This window comes from Amphiprion ocellaris, chromosome 9 (assembly GCF_022539595.1).
Source record: "Amphiprion ocellaris isolate individual 3 ecotype Okinawa chromosome 9, ASM2253959v1, whole genome shotgun sequence".
In the NCBI taxonomy this organism is placed as follows: Eukaryota; Metazoa; Chordata; class Actinopteri; family Pomacentridae; genus Amphiprion; species Amphiprion ocellaris.
Window position 1 is genome coordinate 11,407,850 of NC_072774.1, and position 21,890 is coordinate 11,429,739.

A 21,890-nucleotide genomic window follows, 5' to 3' on the forward strand; every position below is an offset into this window, starting at 1 on the left:
CTGTCCAGGTCAACAGGCAGCAACGCTGTCACAGTAAATCCTTCATAAACTGAGCACACTTTCATGTAGGGCTGCAGCGTCTCCTGATTATTTTTCTTAATTAATCGATTGATGAGTTTAGAAAACAGTGGGAAAAAAATCTAATGGTCCCAAACCAGAAAACTCTGCAACCACGTCTTCAAAAATGGAACAAAGACAACTAACGAAATGTTGAAACTGAAAAGAAATTTTTTGTATTTACAAAAATATACGCTCATTTTGAATGTGATGCTTGGTAGAGGAATTACTTTCACATGCAGGCTTTTAAATTAAGTGGAAGCACGTTTTCGCACATTAAATAAAAAAATACAAACGTATTTCATTAATCGAAATACAATGCTTGTATAGCATATGTGTGCTATTTTCAGAACTAAGTCGTAACTGTTACACCTGTATAGTGAAAAGTCAAAATATTACAAGAATAAAAGTTAAAATATGTTAAAAAAAAATCGCTAATAAATGAATAAAGTTTGAATATTTTGAGAGGGATTTTTTCTACATTGTTAAAATAGTTTAAGAAGCTTTTGCTATTTTTAATTTTTATAAAGTAGGGCGATTCTGAGAGGAAGAAAATATTTCGTCTACTTAGATAAAATATGAGTCAAAAGGGGTTTTCTCTTTTAATAATGTAACATTGTGAAAATGAAGTCAGAGATGTACAAGTGTCATTTTTATTTTAATCACAGAGTTAAAGTCAAAATACTCTAAAACTACATTTTTTTATAGTTAGTAAAAAAAATGGCTGTTATTTTTAGAGGTCTTAGCACTGAATTATTAATATTATTAAAATAAAATGTCATAGTTTCAAATTGAGTGTTTATATTTTATTAATGAAGTCAGTATTAAAGTTGAAATATTGTTGGACTGTTTTAAAGAGAAAATTTTGTTACATTTAAAATATTAGATGAAAAAGTGTGTTACTTGAACAGTGCAAAGATTTTTCAGGAGACTCAGACACTCACTGTAACAGCAGGACTGTAAACTGAGAAGGTTTCATGTTGTGGTTCAACTGTCAGGAGTGCTTCATCGCTCGGTTTGTTTTTCTCCTCTTAATCCCTCCAGCCCTATCAACACACAGTGCAGAATAAATACAGAGTTCCAGCTCTGAAACAACGGGACTCTGTTTCATTTTGTGTCTCCTTTTTCACATTTTGTGTCTCGTTTGTATTGTTTCATGTCTTCTTGTGACAGTTTTGTGTTGTCATTTTGTGTCTTGTGTCTCATTTGTGTTGTTTAATGTATCTCTGGCACAGTTTGTTCTCACTTGTGTCATTTTGACACAAGTGAAGACACGTAGAAGGAATTGGATAAAACATCACAACAAGCTCAGTTTTGATTTTTCCTGATGAAACAGAATGCAGTAAATGATCAAGTTTAACAGGAAGTTGAAAATGCAGCAATCCTTTCTGTATTTCCAGGCTCTAGCTAATAAATGATGTAATTTTGCTGAATTTATTTATTTTTTTAATATAACATGCTTTTCTTAAACCTGCTGGCTCGAGTCTACAAGGTTAATGTTGGAATGTTTTATTTGCTATACTTTATTTGTGTTTCACTACAATTTCTGTGGAATTGAACTTATTTATATTTACTTGTAATAATTAATTAAACTGACTCAGTGTCACACTAAACGGATGATGATATTACAAGAAGAATGAGGTGTATTAAGTTTATCCCACTGTCCCTGTGATTCTTAAATTTTTTATTTTTTATTTTTTTTTAAAAAGTTATTTTTTTGGCGGCTTTATTGGATAGGCACAGTGAGAGAGACAGGAAACAGGGGAGAAGAGTCAGGAGAAGACATGCAGCAAAGGGCCGCGAGCGGGAATCGAACCCGGGCCGCTGCGTCAGGGACCAGCCCTGTACATGGGTCGCCTGCTCAACGCGTTGAGCTATACAGGCGCCCGTGATTCTTAAATTTTGTATGAGTTTTAAAAAAATCAATAAAAAGACCTAAATAATTATAAAATACAATCTATATTATGTATGACAAGTAAAGATCTGATAAACTATTTTAAGAAAGTTGTAATATTGTGAAAGTACCTTAAAAATATATAACAAAAAAACAGGCTGAGACAAAAGTGTTAACATGTAATATAGCTTATTTATATTTAAAGTCATATTTCTCTGGGTATAAAATCAAATTATTTCTGAAAAAAAACGTTTTGAAGACACTGTAAATATTTTGTTGAAATATTACAAGAAAGTGGTTGGTCCATTTTAAAAGTAGCAGTCATAACACTTAATTATACCAATAAAGTAAAACATTTAGATACCGTTAAAATATACCATCTTATGTAAAAACAAATAATTTATTACATGTTTTCAGGGAATAAAGTTGGACTAAAGCAAAACAAGATAGAAATCAACATAAAAAAATAAACTCAGTATCATAATCTGTGGTCAGTTTAAAATTAAAGACAAATCAAGTGCTTTAAGAGTGAATCTCTGCCTCTCCTCAGTGTCAGGGAGGGAAACCTGGAGCACATGCTGGCCAGAGAGCTGGTTCCTGGAGACACCGTCTGCCTGTCGGTGGGGGAGAGAGTCCCAGCAGACCTCCGCCTCTTTGAGGTACGAACCGACACAGCGTCACATATTTCTGCTCTGTGAGAATAAGAGATTCTACATATGGTATTATTCCAACAACGCGCTGTTTGTGTTCACATACTGTTCCCTGGAAGCTGCCACAGTGTCAAGCTTCATTTTAAAGATCCTGTTTCTGAGAAAGAAGAGGGTACAATAAGTGGAAATTTAAGTTTGACGAGAAGAATGTGTTGAATTTCTTGAGATCATATATGTATAAAATACACTATCCTAAAAGTCTACAAATATACGCTCGATAAAATCAAAATAAAACAAAATGAGCACTGGATGTAGGGTAAGTTAAATAAAACCTCTCACACTGCAAATTAAAGTTGACGTCTAGCTGCTGTTACATGTAATTTCTCTGGTGAGGAATAAATGAAGTTATCTTATTTTGTTAAAATATTACTAGAAAATAAGTGTTCCATTTTTAGAATAGCAGTGTAATACTTACTTATGCTTGTAAAATAAATAAAATAAATTAAATAAATTAAATATATTATATTTGAAATATATATATTTAGGTATATTCAGTGTTTTGTAAATGATTATAAGAAAAATATTTTACTATTTTAATAAACTTATAACTGGCAAAATACAAAATTAACAATATTAATATTAAAATATTTTATTAATTAAATAAATTCAAAGTCAAACTGTTTGAGAAAAAATATTTATAAAGAAAGGGGGTGCACTGTTTCCAGAGTAAAAACCTAGTTATTTGTAATATTATTCAAGTAAAAAATGTACAAGCAATGTCATGGTTCATGGTGTGTGTTTGTTTTTTTTTTAATAACCAAAGTGAAAGTTACAAAAATTTGTTATTTTGACATCATATGTATAAATATCCTATTTGAAAAATATGTACGAAATCAAAAAAATCTAAATGAAATGAATAAATAATTTAGAATATGATCAAATTTAAACTCTCACAGTGCAAATTGAAATTTAAGACAATTCAAGAAAAAAAGAGCTTTCAGGGTAGCAATCATATCATTTAGTTATACGATATATATAAGTCTTAGAATATGCTTCTGAAATATTTAATTTAAAAACTGTAATATATAAATTAAAACTTCTAAGAAAGCTTCTTGTAAAAATATTATGAAGAAAGAAGATTTACTCTTCTAATAATGTAACACTGTGAACATAAAGAATGAAATCTATCTAAGTTTAGCAGTGCTGGTTTTACTTCTTCTCCAAAAGTCAACCAGATTTTAAAGCACAGAGGTTTTAATGTGCACATCAGGCTTTCAGCTGTAATAAAAGCAGAAGGCAGTTGGAAGATACGTTTATCTTATTAATGTGTAGCTTAAGAACTGCTAATGTTTCTGAGACCTGCATTCGTTAAACACCATTGTGTTATTTTTCTCTTGAGACACCTGACACTGAAAACTGAACGTAATGTTTTGCGTTTGGATATAAACCCTCATTAAGAGCTTAGTATAACCAGTAGTTTCAGTGTGATGTAAATTTTCCCTGATGACTGTGTGTGAACCACGGGGACAAGCCTTAGAATGAGCCATTTGCAGAAATGAAGGTCTGAAAAGTTAAACTAGAAGCTTCAAGTAGAACATGGATGCTGGTTGGACTGACTGTGTGCTCAGGAAGGAGAAGTTAATTACTGTTGTCTGTTCTCCACCTCCAGGCGACCGATCTGTCTGTGGATGAGTCCAGCCTGACGGGGGAGACTACCCCCTGCTCCAAATCCACCTACCACCAGCCGGCATCCACCAATGGAGACATCGCCTCCCGTAGCAACATCGCCTTTATGGGGACGCTGGTACGCTGCGGTAAAGCCAAGGTACCGACTCCTCCCTCCGTTAACCCTCTGAGCATCACGTTTTCTTCACTGTGGGTTAAATTTTCTGCAATTTAAAGTCCTGCACCTCTATGAAAACAGCACAACCATAAATAGTACGAGAGAGAAATGTCTTCTGTGCAGTATGACGCAGACAGAATGGCACAAAGTAGAAAATAAGGTGGAATTTCTTTCATATATATGTAAAAAAACAAAACAAAACAAAACTAGATGCATCATCATGCCCAACATTTGTGTCCACAGCCTTTACCAACACTGAGGGAAAACTCCAAATTTGTTAAGTTTAAGTGCTTTATTTTTGATCAATTTTAAATGAGACATGTAAAATTGAGTGATATTGATGAAATATAATGATTTTATGCTCAGATTTGGTTCATTTGTTCTGACTGAATGTCACAGATGAGTAGTTTATGGACCATCAGGAAGATGAAAATCAAATGATTTTGTTTTGTTTTTACAGTTTCTGGCTGATAAATAGTCGTAGCCAAAAATGTCATTTTAGTAATTTTTGAAAAATGATAACATGCTTTTTAAACTTGCCGGTGAGTTTTGGTTGAAAAGATAAAAAAAAAACCATCTGACTGTCTTGAAAGATGTACAAATTTGTTTTTCCAAATCTTTCTGTCTTCACTGACAGACAGCAGGTTAGTTTGTCATTTAGGGACATGGTGAGGAAGAAAACTTCACTTGTCTGTGTAGAGTCATGGTCATTCAGGCTGTAGTATACTGAAGTGGTTAAACAAAGACAGCTTGACTGGCTGGAGTTTCTTAAAGATGCTTCAACTTCCCTAATGAGAAAGGCGTCTTTCAGTAACTCCAGCAAATCCAGCTGTAATTGCTTTACTGCTTAAATTTTACGAATAATGTTCTGCTTTGTTAAGGCTGATTTGGTTTTATTCAGTTCAGAACAGCACCCAGATGACTTGACAGGCTTCAGCAAGTATTCACAAAAGGAGAAAAGCAAATCAGAAAACAGAAAGTCAATCTATCATGGAGGCTGGAGGCACAGGAACACAAAAAATGTATATAATACAAACCCGTGTGGTTTCTGTTTAAAGCTTTTGAACTGTTCCTCAGGGCATCGTCATTGGAACCGGTGAGAACTCAGAGTTCGGGGAGGTGTTCAAGATGATGCAGGCCGAGGAGGTACGATTTTCTACTTTTTATCTGGTTATAAATTGACAACAATGTTATGAGAGATTTGAAGCAGTAACATGACATCTGCAGGGACCAGAAACACTAGCAGTTAACTGTACCAGCGCATCATGAATGGACTGTGAATTAGCTTTTAAAACTTCACTAAGAGGAAGAAAAAGAAATGTTTCTAACAGAAACACTGTTCTCTGAAAATACATATATTCCATCTCAAACTATCAGAAGCAGCCTTCTGCTCGACCATCTCTGATTTGCTTGAAACTTTTTTTTAATCTTAGAAGATAATTATTTAAATTGTCAAATTTGAGCTTGATATATCAAATACTTTCCAGGATAAATTTTCTCTTAAAACTTGCTCATTGACCCACTTTGAGCAGGTTTGAAACGATGAGATAATATCAGAAAAGCAATGTAAGCATGCCAAACAGCAACTTTAAAACATTAGAAAGATGACAAAACATTAGACAATAAAATATTAACGAAGAGCCACGATAATGCATGAAAATATAAGATAAAATATAAATAAAGGCAATGCAACAAGAAAAAAGAAGATAAAACATCGGAAACAATAATATTAAACACGATAAAATATGAAATAAACAATAAATTATTAGACAAGACATTAAAACATGACAAGACATGAAATTATTTTGAAATGTGCAGCAGTAACGCATCAAGTTATAATACATTAGAAAAGATGAGAAGATATTAAAAAAGCAACAAAAGAAATGATGACAGCAAAACAGAGAACACAATTAGATAAAACATCTGAAACAACAATAAAATATTAAAAACAACAATAACATGTTTTTTTTTAACAGGGCAGCAGAAAGCATGAAAGCATGAAACCATTCATCATAAATACCTAACATTTAAAATGGATAAAATATTTGATCATCTTTCAGTATTTATCTGAATTACCTTTAATTTCATTCAAAATACTCCATTAAAGAGCTGCTTCGTCTCCAAACACCAACATAAGATATTTTCCACAAGGGACTTAAACTCTGACAGTTGAAGCTTTTGAGAACATTGTGTCTTTTCAATCGACAAACAAAACTCTTTAAATGAAATAAAGAAAACAGAATGCTGTGTCCACGTTTGACCACCACAGAGCTTGGTGTCTAATCCTGAAAGTCTCCTCTAATGAAAGCTGGTTCGTCTCCCGTCAGGCTCCAAAGACTCCGTTGCAGAAGAGCATGGACCTGCTGGGGAAGCAGCTGTCGCTTTACTCTTTCGGCATCATCGGTGAGTTTTGGCTCCTCGGTGTTTGTTGCTGTTCGATCCGCTCTGAGCTCAGCCTGTGCTGCTGTGTTTCAGGGGTCATCATGCTGGTGGGCTGGCTGCAGGGGAAGAGGATCATGGACATGTTCACCATCGGAGTCAGGTAGCTGCTTTAACCGGTAACCTGAAGTAAATGATTGAACTTTGCAGCCGCTCCTGTTATCACGTTAAAGCTAACTGACCTTTGGCTTTTCAAACACTGCTGTTATCATGATTTCATCTTGCCGTGGCAGATTCAAAACCTGCTTTTACTTACGGAGGCTGATAAGGGAAACATTTAAATAAAACAGGTGTTAGTAATGTTTTTAGTTACAGGAAGAATTCAGCATTTTAAATATCGCACCTACAAGTCAAAGTCATTTTATGTGACATGACTCAGATTTGCTTTTACAGTCTACATATCGTCTGTCCTGAGTAGTGATAAACCAACATGGTTTTATCAGGGCAGATATTGGCTTTCAAGAAAGGCTCAACAACCGATAGTTTAAAACATTAAAAAAAATTAAAATTACAAAAGACAATACGACAAAGAGACATTAGAAAACAGCAGTACATTTGGGGAAAAAAAACAAAATTAGAAAAGACAAAACATAAAACAGTAAAGCTTAAAAAAAAATATTAAAGACGACAAAACATTTTAAACAACAATCAAACAAAAAAAAGAAAAACAATCAAAATACAATTAAATATTAGAAAAGGCAGTAAAACATGAAAAATACAAGAAAACATTATAAAAAAACAATAAAACATTAAAAGGACAGTAGTAAAGCCTTTGGAAAAAAACAACAAAATATCAAAACTATACAATTTTTTAAAAGAATATTTAACATTAATATGGCAATGAGAGATTAGAAAAGAGATTCAAACATGAATAATTGGTAACAATAAAACAGGAAAAAAGACAATAAAACCTTTAAACAACAATAAAACATGAAAAACTGCAAATAAAACACTACACAAGACAATAAAACATTAATTGACAATTAAATTTTAAAACCAACAGTAATGCATTTTACTAAATAAAACATTAAAACGACAGTAAAACATTAGAAAAGACAAATCAGAAAAAGACAAAGTTCAAGAAATAAACATTTTAAAATGACAATATAACATTAGAAAAGACAACAAAACATGAAAAAAGATGATAAAAACAAAAACAACAAAACGATTTTTAAAAAAGCTAAATATAAGAAAAAACAATAAAACGTAAGAAGACTTCTAAACTTAAAAAAAAACAATTAAACATTTTGCAAAATAAAGCATTAAAGTTACAAGAAAACATTAGAAAAGCAAAACATGGGCAACATTAAAACATTTGAAAATACAATAAAACATTTTTAAAAAAAGTTAGTATAACAATAAAATCGAACTCAGTTTATTCTGATGCAGCTATTAATAATAAAATGTGTTGGCATTACTATAAACTCTCTCTGCTCCGTCTGCTTCAGTCTGGCGGTCGCTGCCATCCCAGAGGGTTTACCCATCGTGGTGACGGTGACGCTGGCACTCGGCGTGATGCGAATGGTGAAGAAGAGAGCCATCGTCAAGAAGCTTCCCATCGTAGAAACTCTGGGTGTGTTTGTCGATTTCACCGTTTCTGTTCTGAAGCCAAAAGATTTTATTGTCAGCAAAGGAACTGATGAGGAAGTTTGTTTAGCTCCTTTACCAGCAAAGTTTCCACTAGAGTTGATGCTGCTAAAATATGGTGATGCTGGAACACTTTTTTTTTTTTTTCAGATTTTAGTTGGACATTATAATTATCCAGTATTTTGGAAGCTGTTTGACAGTTCATTGATGTTGTGCGGCCGAATATGTGTTGACATTGTTCTTGTTTTGCTGTCAGGCTGCTGTAATGTGATCTGCTCAGACAAGACGGGAACTCTGACCAAGAACGAGATGACCGTCACTCAGCTGTTCACGTCGGACGGACTCCATGCTGAGGTCAGCCTCCTCCGTTTACAGCATCACTACAGGGAACACCTGAAATTAGATCAACTCAGAGCTTCATTGTTTCTGTTTGTGGATCAGTTTAACACCTGAAATCATTTTTATCCAGATTTTTATCAGTGTCCCAGCCAAGGAAGATGCTGCACTCTGTCGTCCTTCCTCAGTGTTTTTTTTTTTTTTGCATTGCAAAGTTCTGATCAATAACATCTTCCTCAGGGGATAGTGTTTGTAAATCTCCCAACTGTACATCTGTGTTTTTCTTTTTTTTTTTTTTTTTTTTTTAAGTTATTTTTTTTGGCCTTTTTGTCGGCTTTTTTTATTAGATAGGCACAGTGAGAGAGAGACAGGAAACAGGGGAGAAGAGTCGGGGGAAGACATGCAGCAAAGAGCCGCGAGCGGGAATCGAACCCGGGCCGCTGCGTTGGGGACCAGCCCTGTACATGGGTCACCCGCTCAACGCGTTGAGCTATACGGGCGCCCTACATCTGTGTTTTTCTGATAAATAACAATCTGCAGCAGTTGATTGAACCAGAAAACAGCTGGCTGAGGCAGCAGGCAGAGAATGACGTCTTCAAATAAACCATCAAGCTAAAATAAATATATACAAATTACAAAATATATTTTTAGAAATACATCCATTAATATAAAACATAAAAGAAAAAATGTAATGAATTTTTAAATAATATTTTTGTTTATTTATATAATTTTTTTATTCCTATATTTTATTTTTGAGCAGTGATAGATAATGTCGCTTTCTTTCAGTTTTTTGGGTGACCGAGTTTTGCAAAAGAAACAAAAGTACAATTTTATTAACGGCCGACTATCATTTTCCTAACAGAACATTGAGCACCGAGTTCATTTCATGTTATTGATAAGTCAGCTACTGATTGATAATGCTGCCAATTATCGGTTACGACATTGAACACACACCCTGCCTCTGAAATGAAGCGATCTGCAAGACAAAATCTCAACTCTTCATTTTCAACTTTTAACTCAAAGCCTCTAATAGTCATTGATCGCTACTAGTGAAGCTTTGGAGTCCAAAAAATGGATTTCAGGATAGTCCTGATTTTCAGAATCAACATCAAGTATGTGAACACATGCAAGAAATTTGGCCTTGGTGTTTTACAAAATGAAACACAGAAACATCTAAACCAAGGCAACAGGTTACAGAAGGGAAATGACTGTTTAACTGCTGTACAAAGATCATGTTTATTAACAATAAATGCAAGTAACGGACACCTTAAATGCATTGAGTAGCTGGACGATGATTTTCTCAGCTGTCCTGACCGTTACAGTCTGATCCTAGCCAGACAATAACTCATCCGCAGAGAACAGACTGAATTATCATAATATAGAATTGGATCACATGTGAAATAACAGTAAGAGTCATTTTGTTATGTATGGAATGGAGAGAAAGGTTTTCTGGTTAATCTGTCCGACCAGATCACTTATTATTAAAAGGAGATCGCTGCTGTAATGTGGTGTCAAACTCTGAGCCCACAGAGAACACACTGACCCACTTCCTTCTTCTGGAAATCCCAGAAGCCAGAAAACTGCTGGAAAACTGTGTCAGGACCAGAGGACGAATTCTGGTTTAAACCTGCCGACATCACAGTGTGTGATGCAAGGATGACAACCAGTCACTCTTATTTATACTGCACAGTTAATACAAAACATCCGCTGAGCCAAAGTTCTTTCCAGTCAATAAAAACATTATGATTGGTGTTACACATGCATTAACCTAACAACTTTAATTATTGTGGTTAGGACCCTACTGTGTTATTTATGGCGTGAATGTCATCATTTTAGGATATAACAATCCTAAAAAATCACTAAAATACACCTTTACCTCACTGTAATACATATTAAGGCTGAGACCCTAAAGTGTGTTAATTGCGGAGCTTAACATAAGTTATCGAAATTTAAATAATAGAATCATTTGTCTTCAAAATTTGTCTAAAATGACTCAAAAATTGTTAAAAATAAAATTAAAAATAAAAAAAATAAAATTTGAAACTCATCCAAAGTGACACAAAGTCTTTTGAAAATGACTCAGCAATTCTTGTAGTTGTGTTACAGATTAAACTAACAAGTTTAAGTATTTAGGTTAAGACCTTACAGTATTATTAGTGGTTTTAATTTCCCTAAGTAATAAATAATAATTATATTAAATAATTATATTAAATACTAATTTAACTGACTATAATACATGTTAAGGCTGATACCCCACAGTGTTATTCATTATGGAGATTTCATAATCTCCATTAAACCACAAAAATATCCGGTACATTGAAACCCAACAAGCGCATAAAAGAAGTAGGTATGTAAAGGAAGTTGTACAGCATTGAATGTACCTGTTACCTACAGGCTGACAGTAAAGATGCTTCTACAACAGCATTGTGGTACTGTCGAGCCTGATGCCATCTGTTGCTATGGATACAAGGTCACATCTCTCCTCATTTCACTGTGTGAGCTCTGTAGGGAAAACAATGAGTAGCTGCAGTTAAAGTCATGTATGTGGTGATATATATATGTGTCTGTATACTTTATATTCAGCTGGTGTTTTGTTGTTCACCCTCAGTGTTGTCTTGCAGGTGACGGGTGTCGGCTACAACGGAGCCGGAGAGGTTTTACTAGACGGAGAGGTCATTCACGGCTTCTCCTGCCCTTCAATCAGCAAAATTGTAGAGGTAAGCTAACTGTGGAAAAATCTGATATAAATATGATAATATAATTGAATTCTGTACACATTTAGAAAACACATTTAGAAACCGTTTTATGTCAATCTTTTTTTAATGAGTAAATGTAGACTGTCTAAAATAACACTGAAAACCTACAACTATGAATAAGCATAACATTTCTTCTTTTCTTAAGGCTGATTTGAACTTTTTTGACATAAAAAATCCTGTCAAAATACATTTCCAAATATATTGTAATTTCACAAATATTTGTTTTGTTAATAAAGATTAATACAATATTTCTCAAATTAGAAACCTATAATGCAGTTCACAAAAAATAAGTGTTGGTTCTGTATTTTACCTTGACTTGTCTGGTAAATGAGAGGTATTCTTGAATAATTACAGACCTTTCCACAACTGCTATATGGGATAAATGTGTTTTCTTCAGTGTGTAATATACATAAGTATTAATAATTTATCAAAATACAGTTATCTATCTGTCCATATGATTGTGATTTAATTGTTTTTATATATTAAATGTCCTCCTTTAAACATTAAAAATACCCTAATATATATATATATATATATATATATATATATATATATATATATATATCATTATTGCATAGAAAAGTTTGGCCCCTTGTTTTCATTGTGAATATTTGCCTTCACTGCTCAGATTAAATGTAGACTTTCATCAGTGTCATGCTGATGGGGAAAAACAGATCATTTTCACGTACTGTGAAGTTACCAGGATGATGTATGTGCAAAGTCAACAGTGACACTGGGATGTGAATTTACCATGACATGAGTGGTGCTATATTAATAAAAAATATGTAACATTTTAATCACAATACAACCACAAAGTGTCTAAATTTTAAACATTCATACATTACATGCTGAGACACCTGGTCTGCATTTGTGTGTGTTCAGTTAAAAGATGTATGCTGGTTGTTTAATCAGGACCGCTCAGGTGGAAAGCATTAAACCAGACAGGATAGATCAAATTATTATTGCTCCAAACAGTGAAATCAGTGACACCTTGTGTTTTATCACGCTGTGCAGATGTAGTGACTGCCGTGAAGTCAAAAGCTCCGTTTGCAATAAAGGGACAGCTTGTTTATAGCATGTTTTCTGTTGTGCCTTTAGGTTGGCTGTGTGTGCAACGATTCGATCATCAGGAATCGAAACCTGCTGGGTCGACCCACTGAGGGAGCGCTCATCGCCCTCGCCATGAAGGTAAAACCACAAACCGCTGAGCTTCACTGAGTCCATAATGTCAGAAAATCTGGATTCTGCTCGGATTTACTGAGAAACACTGATAAAGCTACGCATTCAGCTCCACATCTGCCTGGTTTGTCACCTCTGCAATTAGGCTGCTGCATCTTCACACTTGAGTGAATTAAAAAAATGAGTTATTTTAATTTATTCATTAAGTTCATATTTGTCCCAGTATCAGTCGCAGTATTCCACCCTCGTGGTTCTGATATTTCCAGATTGCAGACTTTCTCCCCTACACACTTATGAAATTATATCTCTGCTGCTGACATTTTATGGTGAGATATATCTAAAAACGTCATAGTTCCTCAATATGAAATATTTTTCCCTTGACATATATGCTAATATAAAAATTCTGCAGGGTTTATGATATCAAAAGATGGCAAATCTGGATCGCCTGAAATGAACAATGATTCAGCATGTATTGCTAGTCCTTTTAAAGACCAAGATAAGAGCTTAATTTGGTGAAAAGACTCTGAAAATTGCACAGAGCTCAAAAATAATTCCTCACAGTTGAATAGAATATAATAGCATATTAAAAAGGTGAGCCATATAACTTACAGTTTATCTAATCTTTATTAAAGCAGATAAATTAAAGTGGTAAAGACATGTTAAAAGCAATCAGTGTCATAGAAAATGACTGATTGATGCAAACATGATTTGATTAGTTCCATTAAAATACTATTTCTATTTAAAATACTGCTTGACAGCAGTTGTTCAGCCTGTAGGTGCAAGGACAAAGCAGCTTTTTTCATTTTGTGGCCCCAAAATGCAGAAACGAATCCATTCACTGGTATGACAATGAAATAATCATTCAGTTGTATTTTGTTAATAAAAACTCTGCACCGAAACACTTCCTTGGTCAAAGTCTTAATCCAAACAGTAAGTCTGGAGAAAGCCTGTTAGAAACCAGGTTAGAGTTGGAATGTAGAGTTTTTATATGTAGTTAAAACAGCCTCTGAACATGTAAAGTGATGTTCTCTGCTACACTTCGGGGGTTTTTCTCTGTTAGTGTGATGTCGAGTTGTGTCCACCGAGTTGCATCATCTCTCATTGAGGAAAGTTGGTCAAAGCTCCAACTCCTCCAGCTTTGCTGCCCTTTACTGGTTCAACTGGGGAGATCAGCCATCACGACTCATTCCAGATATGCCTCAAATCAATTATTTCACAAATTAAAGCTCGCTCTTCTTTAATTTCTAATTTTGATTGTAGTGTGTGACTTCAGGAGATGAGCGATCTCTCCTCAGTTATGTCTCAATTATGTCTGTATTGTGGTTTTCTGTGTCGCTGGAGGATTTAAAAATAACAAAATTAAAGCTAATTTATGATAATAATAAAATCAAACATGATGAAAGGCAAAGACAAGTAAACAGGATTAAAGTGAAGCACTTTACAGTTTGAATAAAATCAATTCAGCAAATAAATAAAAACAAATAGTGGCCAAAAAAAATTTAAAATTTGTATTGAGAAATGTCTGTGAAGTGTCTTTTATCCAGCTGTGATGTGAGTCTGATCCAGCTGTGAGACTGTGATTCAGATGTGAGAGTCTGTTCCAGATGTGACATGAATGTCATCCAGATGTGATGTGAGAGTCTGATCCAGCTGTGTTTGTGTCTTGCAGATGGGCCTGGAGAGCCTGCAGCAGGAGTACGTCCGTCTGGAGGAGAATCCGTTCACGTCAGAGCAGAAATGGATGGCAGTTCGCTGTGTTCACCGCACCCAGCAGGTCAGTCCACTCTTTAGTAATCTGATTAAGACGTGCTGCTGTTTGTGCACATGCATTTTAAAATCAGACTGAAATTGAATCTTAAACTCCCTCACCAGCGAAATTCACACTACAGCAGATAAGAATAGTTGGAAGCAAGACTTGAAGTATAAAAGTAGAATAAAGCAAGAAATTGCCAGGAAAATTCTTCCGTGGAGTCCTGACTTCTCCAAATAATACTCAGTCGTCTCTCAAGTCAAAGCAAATTTTTTCTTGCAGCAAGGAACCACATGAACAGAACACAGTCTGGACAAGTGACTGACAATATAAAGAAACTGTTTAGCTTTCATACAGGCACATAAACAAGTCGCAGTAGTATTATCAATTTCTGAGCAGTAGTTTGAAATCATAAAGAGCATTTAATCATAACATTATTCTAATTTTATAACAAAGATTATGTACAGATTTGTCATTTTTTAATTACCTATTGAACCAGAAAGTCACTTGAGATTAAAAATTTGTTTGAAGGAGACCTGGCCAAAAAGGCACATTATCTTATACTTACAAATATTATAAAGTCATACATGACACAAGTGACACGGGACAAAAGTAAAACACAAAAATTGAGCTTTGGAGCAGCAGTTTCACTCTTCTCTACACATTTTATGATCAGAGCTTTGAACCTGTCGCAGTGAGACAAAACCACTTATGAGTGCAACATTTACTTAATGTGTCCCGCTCCTCAGGATAAAGCTGGGGTTTACTTCATGAAGGGAGCCTATGAGCAGGTGATTCGCTTCTGCAGCTCGTACAACAGCAGAGGATCCACGCTTCCCCTGAACCACCAGCAGAGGGAGCTGTACCAGCAGCAGATCAGCTACATGGGCACCGCTGGGCTCAGAGGTGAAAATAAAGCTCGAGTTAAAGTGTTTATTTCAGCACAGGTGCCCTGAGAACGCTCTGACTGTGTGTGTCTCTTGGTTCCTTTCAGTGCTGGCGTTTGCGGCGGGATCTGAGGTGGGGAACCTCACCTTCCTGGGTCTGGTGGGCATGATCGACCCTCCAAGGTCGGGGGTCAAAGAGGCCGTCGGCACGCTCATCAGCTCCGGAGTCGCCATCAAGATGATCACTGGAGACTCCCAGGAGACCGCCGTGTCTATAGGTCAGAGGCAACAGCAGGCTTCTTCTTCTCTGCTTTTAAATTTAATGTTAAACGGCGCTTCATTCCCTCCCCTTTTAAGCTCTTTTAAGCTTAAATCATCAGATCTTTAAAACAATCTCTGCTTGACCATCTCTGATTTGACCTAAAATTTTCATTGCATAATTTCTGGATATTTATAAAGATATTGTTCATTGGTATATTAAATATTGAGTATTGAAATTTGAGGCTGTTTGAATGACAGCATCTCAGGAACTGTAATGAAATTTTCAGTGTTAATTCTCATCATGTCATTGATTTACAATCTGTAATGAAAATGAAAAAACTGTGACTATCGGAGCAAAAAGCTTGAGCTCAGAGGTACAGTGTTAACCCGACCCATAGAGCCTCCATAGAGAGATACTGCAGGATAAAATAAACCAAAAATGATTATTTTTTCCCCCCACTATCACAATGTTGTGATTGAAACCTGAGGCTCATTCATGTTTCTAACAAGTCAATCAAATCCAGCTGAGTGTCGTCTGAACGCTGCTGTATACTCAGAATAATTAGCACAGGGTTTTTGAGATCCAGTCTAAGATAATTCATCTGAAAACAGCTGTTTACTTGTGAATCCTGACTGTGTTTGTGTCCCTGTGTGCAGCCAGTCGTCTGGGTCTGTACTCTAAAGGATGTCAGTGTTTGTCCGGAGACGAGGTGGATCAGCTGGACCTGCAGCAGCTCTCCCAGATCGTCCCCAGAGTGAGAACACACACCAAAAACACACCAACATTTCAATAATTTCATATTGTATATAACATTTTATTTCATAATTTGCTTGGAATGTTTTCATCATACACTCTGAACAATTAAAGTGATATTTGTGAAATTTAAATTCATATATCTAACACTTTTTGCCCGTCGACCCACTTTCAGCAAGTGTTTTTTTTTTGTTTTTTTTTGTTTTTTGTTTGTTTTTGTTTTTTTGCACCTTGAAATTTGAGGCTGTTTGAACAAAAATATCTTAGGAACTATTGAAGTTAAAAGCCTGAAATTTTCACTGTCATTTCTCATCTTGTCCTTGAATCTGCAATGTTGGACAAGTATTTCAAAAAGTTTCTAATTATGGGTAAGTTGAAATATGAAAAAAGAATTCAAGCCGCCATAAAAAGTCCCATCTTTAAGCTCATATAACACAAATACTGATGATGTGAATGTCAACTAGTGATATTTTCTGAACCATATGTACTTGCATGTCACAATGATCCAAAGCAAAACATGTAAAATGATTTTTTATATGATATACGTGGTCATAGAAATGAAAGGAAAGTTATTCTTGTTGACCTTTAATAACGGGTTGAGTGTGTATAAAAATGTCAGGCTTTTATCTTTAATAGTTCCTGAGTTATTTTTGTTCAAACATCCTCCGATTTAATGTGAAAAAATCTTGCTTAGAGAGTAGAGTCTACGAGTAATTTGTAAAGCATTTGTTGTATCAAGCTAAAATTTTCCACTTTAGAAATAATCATTGTTTATGCTACAAAAATATTGGGCAAATCAGAGATGGTCGAGCAGAAATTGTTGTAGACATTGCATGATTTGAGATGGAATGATCTGTAATCTTCTCTCCTCTTTGTGTCTTTTCTCCCCTCAGATAGCTGTGTTTTATCGAGCCAGTCCCAGACACAAGCTGAAGATTGTCAAGGTGAGCAGGACACACAATAACTGGAAGATCTCATTAATCTTAAAATAAGAGACAAAATAAGATTAAAAACGTCTTAATCCCGAAGCAAATGCTTTACCCCCTTTTTATGGTTAAACCAGTATCAGCGTTGCACAATGTTTTCAGAGTTTAGCAGAAAAGAATTGATTTAAATCAATATTAGAATCCCTATAAAGTAATATCAGAAACAAAATGTGAATCATATATTTTAGACATTTTTGACAGATTAAACATGCAGAATATGCCACAAATACAATATACAATATTGTAAGACATTAAAAGAAGACAAAACATTGAAAAAGGCTATAAGAAATCCTTAGAAAAGTCTGTCTATACAGGTGAGGGTTAAAAACTTTTTGAACCGAGGCACTGACTGAATTTCTCTGATTGCGAGTGTTGGTGTTTTTGAGGAAGAAACTGGAACAGACAGAAAGCTGCTGCCTGCGGATCTCAAAGTGGTGCATGTGATACTACAAGATCAGAAATAAAGCCAAGAGAGAGGCCAAGAAGGGCCTGAAGAGTAATCATTAAAATCTTTAAATATGTCCTGAAACATCCTTGGAGTCAGAGTCAAGAGGCTGAAACAGAAGTGATGGGTTCATGTTCTTGGTTCTCAGTCTTCATTTGTTTGTCAGTGAGTTTATGGAAATTAAAGTGCCCCCTCTCTGCAGTCGCTGCAGAACATCGGCGCCGTGGTCGCCATGACGGGTGACGGGGTGAACGACGCCGTGGCTCTGAAGGCCGCCGATATCGGAGTGGCGATGGGCCAGACGGGCACCGACGTCTGCAAGGAGGCGGCCGACATGATCCTGGTTGACGACGACTTCCAGACCATTATGTGAGTGAAACGCTGGAAGGTCTTTACACTGAGGCATGCTGGGAAATCTGGACTTTCTAGTACTCCTCTGGTCTTTGTGTCGGGTCTGCAGTTATTTCTTCTCAGCATCTCATCGGTCAAACCTCTTTATTTCTTGTAAGACACCTCATGCTTGTTTTGACCAACAGATATTCGGTGCACTAACATGGGTTTGAAAAGAAAATCTTTTTGAGAACCTGCAAGTGTTTCCCAATTTTGCCCAGAAAAATGTTATTAAATGATAAAACAGATGAATTGACTGGTTCAACTCAATATATGTAGATTAAAATAAAGTCTCAAGCATCTGTTTTCTGCTTCTAGATCAGAAACTTTTGTTTACTTCCACGCTGGTTTCTTAACTCTGAATGAGCCGCTATTTTTTAGTTCACTCGAGAATTTGTTCAAACAAATATTTATTCACATTAAATCCAACAGACTGCATGTCTGCTGTCAATCAGTTGATGAAGCAACATTCGTACAAAAAATTTTCAACAAGTCAGTATCGGGTCTAGACAAGATAATGAAACATGTAAACAGTAGAACAATTAGAGACTAAAGCACAAGAGAAAACAATATATCATGAATATAATAAGCTGAAGTTAAAATGGAACGTTCTCTGAATCTGCCTTCAGGTCGGCCATTGAGGAGGGAAAAGGAATCTACAACAACATCAAAAATTTTGTTCGCTTCCAGCTGAGCACGTGAGTAGAACAAGTGTCAAAGTCATGAATATTTTTATTAACTCTAATGATTTTAAGTTTATAATTAAAAGCAGATACGGACTTATTTGTGCTTTAAAAGACAGTGATCCAAATCTTCACAAGCAATGTAAAGTTTCTAAATCAGCTCGCTAGTTTTTGCATAATCCTGCTCATGGTTGGTTTTTGTAACTGAATGTGTGTCGCCCCCTGCTGGTCATCAGGAGTATTGCAGCATTGACACTCATCTCCTTGGCAACGCTGATGAACTTCCCCAACCCACTGAATGCCATGCAGATCCTGTGGATCAACATCATCATGGACGGACCTCCAGCTCAAAGGTAGAGCAGCATCATGGGAAATGTAGTGTTAAGACTGAAAGCTAGTTCCAGTTAAAAAGAAACACTGAGCTTATTTTTAGACCGAAGACAATATTCAGACTTTAACAAACACAACATTTTTTGCTGGTTTATTATTATAGTGACAACAGAGGCAACAGTTATTTTTATCAAGTCATAAAAGTTTCTAAGCAGTTATTGTTTTCCAGAGAAATATACTTTGAAATAAAGTATAGCTGAACAGCAAACTTGAATAAAAAAACATACAAAAAGACTTCGTCCTCAGAATTTTTATAATGAAGTTATAAAATATAATTTACGTGTACAGCAAGTTGCTCATTAATTATGCAATTATACATTTAGCTTAAATAGCCTTTAAGCTATCCATATCTGAAATTAGAAGCTTATCAGTGTTGCTGTGGCTCCACCAGTAGGTTTCAAAACCATGTTTTCATTGTTCAGAGCTTCTGATCGAAATCGTCGTCCCTTTAAACAAAACGTTTCCTGACTATTCTTTATGAGCGATGCAGATTCTCATCTGAATATTTCATATCTGCAAACATGCTGAGCTTTGCGTCATTTATATCACTGAATAAAGCCGTGCAGTTACAGTCTCGCATACCATGTACATTGCGTTGCCATGGAAACCTGACGTGTTTAGTTGGTGATGCAGAAATCACATAACTGTATTTCTATGTTTGGTCCCCCTTCACTGCTGTTAGGGCAGCTGATCAAAAACAGACTAGAAAATTTAGTATTCTGCTGGCATTTATCACAGAGAATATTCAATCACTAACAATAGTTTTACTTTATTTTGGCAAAACATTTAAGTGATATTGTGCATTATAGGACAGTGTGAGATCTAAAGCCACTCCAGTAAAATATCATGTTTGAATATATGAAGACTAAAGTTTAATAGCTTTATTGTACAGCTGTTAGTTAGAAATAAGCTGCTGCATTGATGAGTAAAATAAATATATTAACATAAGTTTAACAGTTTTCTACCAGCATTCCTGTCTTCACTTGCAGTGCTTTTTTTTACCATCATACATTTTTATATTCCTCATTGTTGTCCATTAAAACAACTTGCTGACTGAAGCAGCTGCGACTGATCGCACAGAGTTTGAAGCAAAAAGTCTGACTTAAAAATCAAAGTTGTAAACCACCTTCATGATACCTATTATCTCTGACTGGAATTTTAATTTTTGTCGAACCGACTCACACAACGAAACCCTGACTGTGTCAAACTTGCTTCAGAGTACAGCCCTCTGGACCATAAAGTATCCTTGCTGTGGTTGTGTTGACGTGTTTGTGACGTCTGTTTTCAGTCTGGGTGTGGAGCCTGTGGACCGAGACGTGATCAGGAAACCTCCCCGTAACGTCAGAGACAGCATCATCACCCGAAGCCTCATCGTCAAAGTGCTGGTGTCAGCGCTCATCATCGTCTGCGGGACGCTGTTCGTCTTCTGGAGAGAGGTTCACCGCTGCACTGTTTCCCTTTCCCCACCTCATTACTCTGTACTGAATATTCACCGCACTGCCTGTCTTTGTCTTCACCATGATGACTGACTGTTCTGTCTTCAGCTCAACTTCAAGTGCTTCACAGAAATCTTTCTTTCTGTTTGTACGGACAGACACAAACACACCCACACAATCTGCTTTTATTGATTCAGACATAAACAGACAAAGAGACACACAGACCTACACAAACTCCGACACACTGACACGCACAAACACACATGCGTGCAGATACACACAGACACATTGACGCAGACATGCAGACGTACACACCGACACCCACAAACACAGAACAGACACAAGAATTGCACACACGCACACAAAAACACAGGAACACAGGCATACACACACACAAATGCACACACAGATACACACAGACAGAAACACACACACACACAAGCACAGAGAAACAGACACATAGAATAAACACAGAAACACACACATGCAAATACACACAAACACACAGACATCCCTACAAACCCACACACACACACACACACACACACACACAGTAAAACAGAGAATTATACACAGGCACACAAAAACAGATACACACACAGACGTACACATACGCAGAAACACACACGCAGACACACATATACAAACATCGACATGCAAAAAAATCACACAGACATCACACAACAAACACACATGCGCAGACACATGCAGATGCAAGCAAACAGACAGACAAGTTTCTCTTTACTGGAGTTTCTTTCTGCCTCCTGATGTTAAACTGGTTAAACTGGGACTTTACCAGTTTATTCAGTTAGACATCCTCCAGCTGATTCTCTGGTTGTGCTTTTTTTTTAGTTGCAGGACAATGTCATCACTCCTCGAGACACCACCATGACCTTCACCTGCTTCGTCTTCTTCGACATGTTCAACGCTCTGAGCTCACGTTCTCAGGTAAACACACACCTTTATACCTGCAGCACAAACGTCCCGAAACGTGGAAAAGTAACTTCTACTGCAGCTTCTTGAAGGGACTCACCTGTAAGTCTGACACTGACCTGCAGCAGCTTCCAGTAAATGTCATGGTTCCAGACAAAATGAGGCAAAGATGATTGTATTTTGGGAGGATTTTTGTCTCAAGTAGGATCAAATAAAATCATATGAAGCTGCTCA

General features: G+C 35.9%; 1 protein-coding gene across 2 annotated transcripts in view; it reads left to right on the forward strand.

Annotated features, from left to right (window-relative positions):
- atp2c1 (ATPase secretory pathway Ca2+ transporting 1) overlaps positions 1-21,890 on the forward strand; it is a 54,243-nt gene that overhangs the window by 26,688 nt on the left and 5,665 nt on the right. For both annotated transcript variants that reach the window (XM_023269826.3, XM_023269825.3), the window contains exons 7-25: positions 2,502-2,610; positions 4,271-4,426; positions 5,522-5,590; positions 6,772-6,847; positions 6,920-6,986; positions 8,332-8,456; positions 8,727-8,824; positions 11,428-11,523; positions 12,661-12,750; positions 14,411-14,515; positions 15,241-15,397; positions 15,486-15,656; positions 16,297-16,394; positions 17,287-17,337; positions 18,027-18,193; positions 18,844-18,912; positions 19,134-19,250; positions 20,576-20,723; positions 21,576-21,671. In XM_023269826.3, coding sequence (XP_023125594.1) covers positions 2,502-2,610; positions 4,271-4,426; positions 5,522-5,590; positions 6,772-6,847; positions 6,920-6,986; positions 8,332-8,456; positions 8,727-8,824; positions 11,428-11,523; positions 12,661-12,750; positions 14,411-14,515; positions 15,241-15,397; positions 15,486-15,656; positions 16,297-16,394; positions 17,287-17,337; positions 18,027-18,193; positions 18,844-18,912; positions 19,134-19,250; positions 20,576-20,723; positions 21,576-21,671 — 2,065 coding nt within the window. The remainder of the gene's footprint in view (positions 1-2,501; positions 2,611-4,270; positions 4,427-5,521; positions 5,591-6,771; positions 6,848-6,919; positions 6,987-8,331; positions 8,457-8,726; positions 8,825-11,427; positions 11,524-12,660; positions 12,751-14,410; positions 14,516-15,240; positions 15,398-15,485; positions 15,657-16,296; positions 16,395-17,286; positions 17,338-18,026; positions 18,194-18,843; positions 18,913-19,133; positions 19,251-20,575; positions 20,724-21,575; positions 21,672-21,890) is intronic.